The sequence below is a fragment of the Mesoplodon mirus genome (genome assembly GCF_964341445.2).
Source record: "Mesoplodon mirus genome assembly, chromosome: 9".
Taxonomy (NCBI): domain Eukaryota; kingdom Metazoa; phylum Chordata; class Mammalia; order Artiodactyla; family Ziphiidae; genus Mesoplodon; species Mesoplodon mirus.
The window spans coordinates 82614351-82626069 of record NC_138985.1 but is presented as its reverse complement, the minus strand read 5'-3'; the positions used below and the strand labels follow the sequence as shown (position 1 = coordinate 82626069).

The 11719-nt window shown below is 37.3% G+C and overlaps 1 protein-coding gene across 2 annotated transcripts in view; it reads right to left on the bottom strand.

Moving 5' to 3' along the window:
• Positions 1-9077: 9077 nt before the first annotated feature.
• MET (MET proto-oncogene, receptor tyrosine kinase) overlaps positions 9078-11719 on the bottom strand; it is a 129193-nt gene continuing 126551 nt past the window's right edge. For both annotated transcript variants that reach the window (XM_082631958.1, XM_082631959.1), the window contains 2 exons: positions 11419-11555; positions 9078-11313 (listed from right to left, as the gene is read on the bottom strand). In XM_082631958.1, the coding sequence (XP_082488084.1) occupies positions 11103-11313; positions 11419-11555 (348 nt within the window). In that variant the 3' untranslated portion in view covers positions 9078-11102. The remainder of the gene's footprint in view (positions 11314-11418; positions 11556-11719) is intronic.

Below are 11719 nucleotides of genomic sequence, written 5' to 3'. Positions count from 1 at the left end.
TAGAGCCCGTGCTCCGCAACAAGAGAAGCCGCGATGGTGAGAAGCCCACACACCACAACGAAGAGTAGCCTCCACTCACCGCAGCTAAAGAAAGCCCGCGCACAGCAACGAAGGCCCAACACAGCCAAATATAAATAAATAAATAAATTTATTTAAAAAAAAAAAGAGTTCTTCTCTGAGCAAGACTATTTTATTAAAGCAAGGACTATTTTAGCTAAATATACTGAAGAACTTCAGTAATAATTTGGTTAACTGTGTTTACTCTATATGATTTTACCTAAATATCACAGGTGCTTTACTTCTATATTTTATTTGAATTATTTAAATAACTGCCTCAACTCTCATTTTTCTTTGCTATCATTTATTATTCTTTCTATGTATGAAGAACCATTTCCTTTTAAAAATAATGTTGTCCATACCCTTATGAACTGGTTAATTTTCTTTCCAACATTTTCTTTTGGGCTGTGTAGATATGACCTAACAGTCACCACAATAATGCTGTTATTTCAAAGGGTAAAGACCTTTTTTTCTTATAAAAAATTGAATGTGAAAAAAAAACCCACCTCATATAGTGTGAGAATGCCTGTTTTTCTTGGTCATATTTCATTTCCTTAGCAAGACTATTTTCTTCTGCTTTCCATTGTCAGCAGACAAAAAAGATACAATTAAATCAAGGAAACCTGGCAGAGCCGATTTTGGAAAATAAAGTGAATTCAGTTTCTGATTTGAACAAAGAGCAATTTATTATGTTGGAAAAACACTGCCGTGATGAGATTCAAACTCAATGTGTCTCATGTTAGCTCAGGACACCACTTCAGATCTGCATTTGTGTTTATCTTTGAGAAGGGGCAGTGATTTCACCCCCAAACTTTAAACTCCGAAGAGGACGTAGAGTTGTTTAAGGGTCAGCAAGCAATTAGCACCCAGAGCCTTTGAGCGGAGGCTGGGGCCAGATTTGCAGCCTTCGCCAGTCCTGAGCTCTTTGATTCTAGGTACAGATTTCTGTAAACAACTCCAGCCATTCTGTTGGAGCAAATGAAGCACTAGGGTTGGTTAGAGGGAATTTTATGAATCAGATGAGTTCTAAAATATATTTAAAATTAAAAATATATTTTAATATATCTAATAACCATAATAATACCATATATTTGTATAAAACATTATATCATTTAATATTAACAACCAGCATTGTGAGGTATAATTATCTTCATTCTTTATAGACAGGAAAAGTGCAACTTGAAAAATTAAGGGACATTGAGAGTCACACAGATAGTAAAGTCAGCTGAGACTAGACTAGGACCCTGTTCCTAGTGTCACACTGGTATTACTAAAAAGGATGAAGAAAACTAGCGTCTGTTTTCATAACTTTTTCCTTCACATATTTCTAGATTGTGCCAAACTTTGGACCTGTTTGATGGTAATTTTATTCTAGCACCTTCCACATAGAATCTTTTTGTGGAGAAAGGCAGGTAATTAATAATAATGATGATGATGATAGTAAAAGTCAAGGTCCCCATAAATATTACTGCCACTTCATTAAAGTTTTGAATGCATCGTTTCATTTAATCCTCACACAATCTCATGAGGAAGCCACTGTTTGTATTTTCATTTTACAGATGTGGAACTGAGGCTTAGTGGGGTTAAACAACTTGTCCAAAATCACACCACTAGTAAGTGGTGGAAATGATGAAAACCTAGAGTGTCTGATTCCAAAGTGTGTCCACCTAAGCTCTACGCTATAGCACTGCTATCCAGAATAAAGGGGTGGGAGGGGGCCTTGCCAGGTCATTGGGCCCTGAATTATGACTGGATTAAGTCAGTAATATGATGTCAGCCGATTCAGGTTTCCACATGTGGCCCCTTATGAAATGGACAAAATTAGGCTGGGCATGCTCCTGCCAAAAGGACAGCTGGAGTGAAGCAAAGTAACCTGCTGCAGTAAACAGCCTATCTCTGTGGTGTATGTTTACCACGTGTAAATACAGTTCCACTCAGTTAAAAGTTGTCAGCTGAAATTCTGAAATAACCCTCACAGAATGCTGCTTATCAGGAATGAGTGTTTTATTTTTATTACCTAAGTTTAAACCTTTATAACTTCCAAGTAGTCTAGTTTTGAATATTGCAAAAGAGAACTAGAATTTTAGAAAAATGTAATGTTTTGTTGATTTTTTTTAGTATGTTGATTCTGCTTTGTTAAGTGGAAATAAATAAGTCTGTTCTTTAATTATTTTTATTAAGAGAAAATCATTGAAATCTATTTAAATAAAGATTGAGAAAATATTTAAAGAACATCAGTTTGAAGGGACACCAGATTCTCAGCCAGCTAGGGAGTCGGGGGAGCATGGTCCAAATAGCTCAGTCTAGCCCTCTTTACTAAAATCAAAAGGGGGATTTCAGTGGAATTTCAAAGTCACAGAGGTTGAGAGACAGTCTCCTTGACTGGGGAGATTATGCTGAGTAGTAGTTTGGTCAGTAAGATGGAGGCTTGTGAAGGATGTTCTGAAGTGTCTGGCTTAGTTTAGAACTAATGCAGGGTGGAAATTTCTGGAAGAATATACATGAAAGTGTTAAAATCAATTACACTTAGGGAGTGAGAATGGAGAGTGTGGGAGAGTGGTCAGAGGATATTTCCTGTCCATTTTGTATGTTTTTGTCCAACTAAATTTTTTTTTCCATGAGGATATATTTTGTAATAAAAATAAACAAATCAAAACGAGACATAGCAACATAAAGACTTGATGCAGGGAACGTCTAGGAATGGGCATAGGTTTTCAAGCAGGAAAATGACATAGTCAGATATAGAATTTTGGCAGCTGGTTTTAGATTATAAGAGTCAGTATGGAGAGGGCAGAATAAGGAGGTCAGTTGTTAGAATAACCTTGGAATAAGACGTTGAGTAATGACTTCTAAGCCAACTGTAATTTGGAGGCAATATTCTAAAGCCCACATGTGGAGGATCCACATTTTCTTCACATCAGAGTAGTTAAAATAAAATGTTCAAAGTAATCATAATTTAAAATTTGATATGCTTGCACTAGAGGGAGTTACATTTTTATTAAGAGCTTAAATCTCTGTCAGTATAACAATCCTTAAGTAAACATATCCTCAGAGTAAAAGTAGGAGATAGATGTATGAAAAAAATATATAAAGGATATATTACAAATGAATAGAAAAAATGAATAAGAGCAGCACATGACTCATGAACTTTTTTTTTCCCTGTGAATCAGGCAGGCTCGATGGTGGCAGCTCTGTTTTTTCACTTTCTGTCATTATAAGCATTCGTTTACTAAACTAACAGCATTTCATCAAGCAAGACTAATTCCTGAGAGCATTACCTTAGCCCATTAGCTTCCAGACAGTCATTAATTCCTATGACATGTCTTGGGATGAGATCATTATTATTATCATTATTGTTTTATCAATTAAGTTCATTTTCAGAAAAAGTATCTACGTAGTTTTAACAGTGGGTATTTTGTTTCTGAAACATGTTTTTATAGTATCTTTGTGATAGTGATTTCTTGTTTTACCCAAGTGTTTCCATAGATCTTTTGGCTACCACTGAAGCTAGTTTAAATTCCTTACACTTAATTCTCATAATCTAACAAAAAATCAGAAACAGGTTTGCAAAAGTATCCTGATAGGATATTTGGGTTTCTCTGTATTTTTCTTTATTGGTATTTCTGAAGTACTCTCTAAAGGTGATCATGTACCTGACTTCAGAAGTGTGGGACAGGATTTCACAAAGGCTCTGAATTTGGCATTTCTTGTTTACAAGAATTGTTGTCACTGATGAATATGGTGGTGGTTTAGTCACAGTTCTGTGGAAGGGAAGGCCCTGCTTGACTATAATGGAAAGGGCAGATGTCACTGTAACAGTGGCAAACATCAAAGTGATGGCTTGGGTGGGCAGACAATAGTCTGTCCATTACCACTTTCCAACACTTCTAGAATTAGAGACAGAAAGAAAACTCATAAAACAACTGTGAAAAGTATAAACAACCAAGAAAGGTAAAGGAAAATGAGATGAAATATGGTGCTTAAAAATTCCAGGCTGCCCAATAAAAGCAGGAACTGATGTTACAGACCCCATGGACCATGATGGGGAACACAAATGGTTTGGGGAGTCAGTGAAAAACGGTTCTGACATGTTTGGATGCCAAAGATTTTTAAAGTTGATCTCTTTGGGCTTGGTAAGATTTTATGCATTTTTGTCGTTCCAGCCCAGAGGTCTAAGGATTAGTGGACGTTTCTGCCAGCCTGGAACTCGTGTGGTGGAAAAAAATGTACCCATGTGACAGTGAAAGAGTGAACACATAAAGACAAAAGGCTTCTTTTCAAGAAAAGGATAAAAATTAATTATCATTGTAATCTGGGACCAGTGCTTCAAAATAATGTTAAATTAGGGCTTCCCTGGTGGCACAGTGGTTGAGAGTCCGCCTGCCGATGCAGGGGATACGGGTTCGTGCCCCGGTCTGGGAAGATCCCACATGCCGCGGAGCGGCTGGGCCCGTGAGCCATGGCCGTTGAGCCTGTGCGCCCGGAGCCTGTGCTCCGCAACGGGAGAGGCCACAACAGTGAGAGGCCCGCGTAACAACAACAACAACAACAAAAAGTTAAATTAGTAGTTTACTTAAATTAAAAATTTCCGTTCATGTATCCTAAATATGGCCATTTTCATCTCAGAGTTGCTTCCTTAATGCTAACTAGTTTTTGTGGAATGCTTAACCAGGTAGGATTTAACTGCCCAGGAGAGTGGGACTTGAGCCCTATTCTAAATTGAGTTATATGGAGAACTAGATCTTCGTTAAAAAAATAATAAAGGATTAGGAGCTATTTGGATGATTGATGCTACTTTTACATGGAAATAATGAACTAATTAATTCCTATCAGTTTTTTTAAAAAAACCTATACTTTTAGTGATAAGAAGGAAAACACACTCATCAGAATAGCTCAGAAGCATGCAATTGGGAAAAGGGTGAAGACAGAAGTACCTTCTGTTTCCAGCATTAGTTAAATATTTGCCTTGATGCCAACACAGTACTAGTTGGATGACAGGATAGTACGTTCTATTAATGATGGGCTTTTCATTATTGTAGATATGCTTTTGCAATTTTCCTAGATTTCTGCTCCAGGGTCACATGGTAAGTCAATAGTAGTTATAAACCTCTCAGCATTGTGATCAATACCTTTGGCTGACGTAATCTAGACCTCTGGTGTAATTTACAACAAAGGACAGTTTGGGCGAGCCTCTATTTTATTACTTTCAATTCACCAACTGAAATATTTCACTGGTTTATGACTGGAGTTATTTCCAAGTTTTGATAGATAGGGAATTGAGATAGTCCTGAAGAAAAATGTCAGGTATGAAGAGGAAAAACACTTTATGGAATTAAAAGCAATAAGCATTTCTTCCTTTGGGGCATAATGTCTGCATACCTTTCTCCTGAAATTGTCTAAAGCACCACAAGAGTGCATCCTACGTGTCTGCGTAGTCAGCTATGTATGTCTAGTCATCCAGATGGATTATATTAACGAAGTATTCCTTATCTTCCAAACACACTCCATATAACATGTAACACCATATAACAATACTGTACTTAGTCTACTTTTCCTGAGTTTGAATAATCATTAACCACCCATTTGAGCAAAGCAAGGAACAGTAATAATCTCTAGACATGAATACTGAGAACTGGGATTCCTGTCCTTGTGCCTTCCTATAACTTTCCTATAATTTAGACAGGTTGTTCTTTTCCAGGTCTGTTGTGAATTCTAGGTCTGAAGGCTAAACAAGAAAAAAGGAAACTAGTCATTGGAGAAGTGATTAAAGGAATAATAGAGAGTTTGGAGAAACAAGAAGGGATAGAGGTAGTCTTTGGGTGATCAGCACTAAGAGGAAAGGTGCCAACATCTTGTCATTGTTTTGTCATGCTTCTCAGCCCCCACCTGTACTGTCGTATCAATATTCAAGGACGAGGTAGAATTACAGCTTTATTTCCACTGTATAAAGCTCGTATGACATGACGGATGGGGTAAGAATCTGTATTTAAACATCTATAAGGTTCCTTTCAGGCTTCATTTATTTCCCTTTCATCAACTGCAGGCTACATTTACATGGGCTTTTACTGAAGATAATAATAATATCACAATTATTGAGCAACTATGGTATCCAGGTGACTTTACACACTATTTTTTAGTCCTTATACAACTTTGTGCAATAAGTAGGACTAACCTACATGACAGACAAAGAAACTTAGATTGAGAGAGGTTCAGTATTTTGCTCAAGATAAGTCAGAGCTTGATCTATTTGCTTTACTAAGAAGCTTCACTTGGTATGTTTAAACTGTGATACCTGCCTTGATTTCAAACTATTTTACAAAGCTATAGTAATCAAAACAGTACGGTATTGGCATAAACCTGTCACATAGATCAATGGAACAGAACAGAAATCCCAGAAATAAACCCACGCGTATATGGTTGGTTAATTTTCAACAGAGGCACCAAGGATATACATGGAGAAAGGATAGTCTTTTCAATCAGTGGTGCTGGTAAAACTGGACAGGCACATACAAAAGAATGAAACGGAACCACTATGTTACGCCATTCACAAAAATCAACCCAATATGGATTAAAGACTTGAATGTAAGACCTGAAAACGTAAAACTCCTAGAAGAAAACATAGGTAGTAAGTTCCTTGACATAAGTCTTGGTAATAATTTTTTGAGTCTGGCACCAAAAGCAAAGGCACCAAAAGCAAAAATAAAAAGTGGGACTATATAAAACTTAAAAGCTTCTGAACAGCAAAGGAAACTACCAACAAAATGTAAAGTCAAACTACTGAATAGGAGAAAATACCTGCAAATCATATATCTGATAATGAGTTATATCCAAAATATACAAAGAACTCATACAACGCAGTAGCAAAATAACAATCCAATTAAAAAGTAGGCAGATCTGAATATATATTTTTCCAAAGAAGACATATAGATGGTCAACAGGTACATGAAAAGATGCTCATCATCACCAATCATTAGAGAAATGCAAATCAAAACCACAATGACGTGTCAGCTCACACCTGTTAGGATGACTATTATCAAAAAGACAAGGGGGAAAAAAAAGGCAAGAGATAACAAATAACGGTGAGGATGTGGAGAAAAAGGAACCCTTGTTCCCTACTGGGAATGTAAATTGGTGCAAACACTATGGAAAACAGTATGGGGGTTCCTCAAAAAATTAAAAAATAGAACTACCATACAATCCAGCTATTCCACTTTTAGACATTTATGTGGATAAAATGAAAATACTAACTCAAAAAGATATATGCACTCCCATCTTAGCATTATTTACAACAGCCAAGACATGGAAACAATCTAAGTGTCCGTTGGTGGATGAATGGATAAAGAAAATTATATGTATATATATATAATTCAGCCATAAAAAAGAAGGAAATCTTGCCATTTGCTACAACATGGATGGACCTCAATGACATTATGTTAAGTAAAATAAGTCAGATAGAGAAAGACATATGATCTCACTTATATGTGGACTCTAAAAAAAACCCCCCAAAATCCCAAAACCAAACCACAAATAAAACCCCAGAAAAAGAGCTCATAGATACAGAAAACAGATTGGTGGTAGCCAAAGGGGATGAGGGGGTGAGAGAAATAGGTCAAGGGGTCAAAAGCTACAAACTTCCAATTATAAACTGTGAAGCCTCTTCAAGTTGGTTTACAGATCTAAGAAAATGCACAGTTCTAATATTCACTAACTGTGTAATATTGTTTGTCTCTTCAATTAAATTCCTTGAGGGGGAAAGACTGTTTATTTGTAAATCCCCATTACCTAGTACAATGCCTGATGTATGTAGATGCTCACTATGTATTAGTGGAATTAAATTAAATACTAATTAATTTCTTTTACATAATGTTAACTTGTTTCCTGAACTAAAATAGGTAAATTAACAATGCAAGATGTCAGCAATTAAACATTTAATGTGCTTGTACAGGTTTTGTATCCCTTCACCATATTTCTTTAAGGATGCAATCTCCTGTGTAGGTCAGAGAGAGCAAAAATATAATTGATGCCTACACTGTGGAGTGAAAAATCCTGTGGTAATTAAAAATACAGAGCATCAAGCAAAACTTTGCAAAGGGATATCTTTTTATCCCTCTCTCCCTAGAAAGATTCCCTTCCACCCCCCATGTCAGTGATTCACCAAACATCATGGGAGCTACCTAGGTAACTCTGTATCTGTGGTGGCTTAAAGTGATTGACTGAAGACAAGAAAATCCTGTTTCAGTAGAGCATTGTTTGACGACATGCTAAAAAAGTGACAGACACTTGGGATATAAAGATGACAAGGTCTTGTCCTTCTGGGCATGGGGTCTGATTGAACTTCCTATGGAAATGCATCTCTTGGAGGGGAGGGAGTTTGACTGGGTACAGGCATTAAATTCTCTTTCACTAAAGAATCAGCCCCCACTATACTTTGTAGGCACTAGTTTAAACTTGGACCTTTTTTAAAAAAAAAAAAATCAGACAGCCCCAAAGCTTAGATGACTGAAATTTCACCTTTGAATCCCTTTACCATTACAAGAATATTCATGGATATAACCTGAAGGTAGTTGCTCTAGTCCCTGGGGGCACCTGAAGAGTGGGAACCTGTGTAGATGAAAAGAGTAGTTTTAAGGGGGTAAGAAGGTGTCTCTCCTCCAACACCCAACTAGGTATCTCTGTGCCAACTGTGGGGTTGCAGCTCCATTGTCACGTCTTCTGGTCCAAGGATGCCCCTTGCTGGAGAAGAGGATCAAGCTGAAGTAGGGGCCAGGTGCTCTAGCAGTTGAAAGGTTGTCAGGGAAATGTTAGGTAATTCAGCAGCCCAGGGGAAACCACGCTTAGAGAGACAGACTTCCTGAGATTCAAGGATGCAAATTATTTTAGATGTCTATGCATTAACTTGACTAACACTCTCATAAATGGATGAGTTGGTATAGTCAGGTGAAATCAATCTTAGGCTTCCTCTGTCATTATGTAAATGGAGTAGGTAATCAGGCATGACTAGCAAAAACCAATCATCAGTATACAAGATGATACATCACTTTAATTGTACGATTTATCAGAACAACAACTATTAACATACAAAGTACCATTCAGCTCAACTGCAGGTATGGCAGTGACAAGTATCTAATTCTTTGAAGAATCACTTAACTCCCACAATCTGTCCAGACACATTAACCTAAGGACACGTTTATAAATAGCAAACATGATTTTCACATTGTAGCTTTCTCAAGCATATATACAGGTGTGCAGTCTTGTTGATGGGTTGATTACATAAGCGCTATTCTCGATGTATTCATTCTCTTGACATCGGTGGAGACAGTTATTTCTTTCTGCAGAGTGGATTTTTTCTTCCTCATCCATCATTTACAATATTCTGTGAATCAGTATTACTTTTTACACTTCTGAAATAGTAATATTTGAATTGGAGTATCTCTGCAGTACAACTCCTTGTGTCTTCTGGTAAGTTCCACCATTGTCAAAGAGCTTTTGGTTGTAATCACTCTCTCTCGCAACAAGAGCCCAACTCTACTATTGGGTTTTAGCATAACACACCCTTTATAGCTTGCTGTGTTAACCCTTGGCTTCAAGTCCTGATGATGTAATGAGGGTGGGGTGTACTGGCAGTCAGTACATTTCCTTATCACTATTTACAGCCATTTAAAACCATGCTGTTATTAATCCAAGTCCGACATACCTTTTCTGAAATGTTCACAGTGCAGTATTTTTGTGGCCTAACAAAAGTTTTTTTACATCATTAAAAATAAACCTTTTTATAAAAATATAATACTTTAAATGTTTACATCAACAAAACCAGTTAGAGTATACTGTGCCACATGCATTATACAGTAGTAAGCACAAAATCCCACAGAACAAAACATCACAAAAGTCCTGACCAGAGTAACTGTTCATCCAGGTGAAATGGCCAGAACTTTCAATTGCCTTTTTTTCTTTCCCCTAAAATGTGTTTTGCTTAACACAAAACATGTCCTAATGCAAAACTGGACTCCTCCTGATTTTATTGTCTCCAATTGTTTGTGGGGTGGAAGGCTGCCACCTGAGAAAGAGGCTAATATTTCCAGTCCATCGATTCTTTCTCGGCTCTACTTATGAGCCATGATTGGAACCAATAAAGTTTTAGTCAGATGTATTTTGCTTTAAAAACATGCTGAGTTACCTTTAAAAACATTTATCATCACAAATTACTTGTTTCATTTTCAGAGACATCATTAAAAAAAAAAAAAAAAAAGACAAAACTCTTCTAAATGTCCACATCCAGATCAGAAAGGTATCATTCTCAAACAGTTGATTTTTAAATGACAAATATTTCACTGTGACTAAGCTATTTTATGAAAACCTTAACGTTGTCTATGTACATATGTAGATATTCCTACTAATTTATAAACACATTTCATGTCCTGTTGTTTTGAAATGTTGACCGTGTTGTCTATGGATAGTTCTCCAATAAAAGGAATGTGTAGACAAAAATTTAAAAGGGAATGTTTACCTAATGGGTAAATGACAACACCAGTAATAAAAAAAGGTGTTGTTCATACAACACATAAAAGTTATTTGAAACACTTTAATTCTAAATGAGTGGCCTGGCCCCAGGGCTGCTATGTCTGTCCTGGACATTACCACTTCTTTTGAATTTTCTGTGATCAAGAAGCCCTCAAAATGCATTGCTTCAGTTCCCCATGTGAAATCAGGTGGGATCCTGATTTTTAAAAATTTCAACCCAGCATTCAGGTTTTGGCCGGAATGTGACAGGAGCGTCATCACAGTTGCAGGACTGCTGTTGGTCACTGGTCTGTGGGACCAAGCTTCTGGCTCCAATGATTTGTCAGATGAGAAAGTCTGTAGAATCCAGTCATTTTAAATAACAATATAAGGTCCTATAATAGTGCAATTTTGGCAAAAGCAAAAATACCTGGTGGCCTTTCAGTGGCCAGGCAGTGAAAAAAATATTGGACAAAATGTGGACTGTTGTTTGGACAGTTCAGTAATGCTTCTCAGAAGGGGGCTGGTGGTACAGGTGCCTCCATCCATCATGTATCCCCCTCGCCATCAACATTATCTTGTGATGACAACAGAGAAGGATATGGAGCGACACATTTGACATTCACGTATGTAGCGTTCACATGGACATAGTGCTCCCCAATGAAAGTAGAGAATATCGCTGATATCCTGGAGACCAGTTCAGAAAAGGATGGGCGCAGTTCGGCTTTAGGGTGCCAGCATTTCAGCATCACTTCATACCTGTTTCAGAAAGGAAACAATGCTGTGAGGACTCTGAAGGCAAGTATTTCTGTAAAAGTAAAGAACATAAGAGCTACAGAAGATCCTGTTGGAATTCTTACTTACAAGGGATCTGGGCAGTATTCAGGTTGTAGGAGCCTTCTGCCTTGCAACAAATATACTGTTATATCAAAGGTGTTGACATCAGGATAAGGTGGTGCTCCTCTTGTCATCAGTTCCCAGAGGAGCACGCCAAAGGACCACTGGTTAAACAAGGGAAGGGAGAATCCAGGTGAGGGAAGGGTGACCACACAGATATGAAAGGTGATCAGCAGGTCTTCATAACTAAACTTGGTTTAGTGTATTCAATACTATTGCTGTTTTGGGCAAAATCTTCCTTAAAGGCAATCAGTAAGCTACATAATTA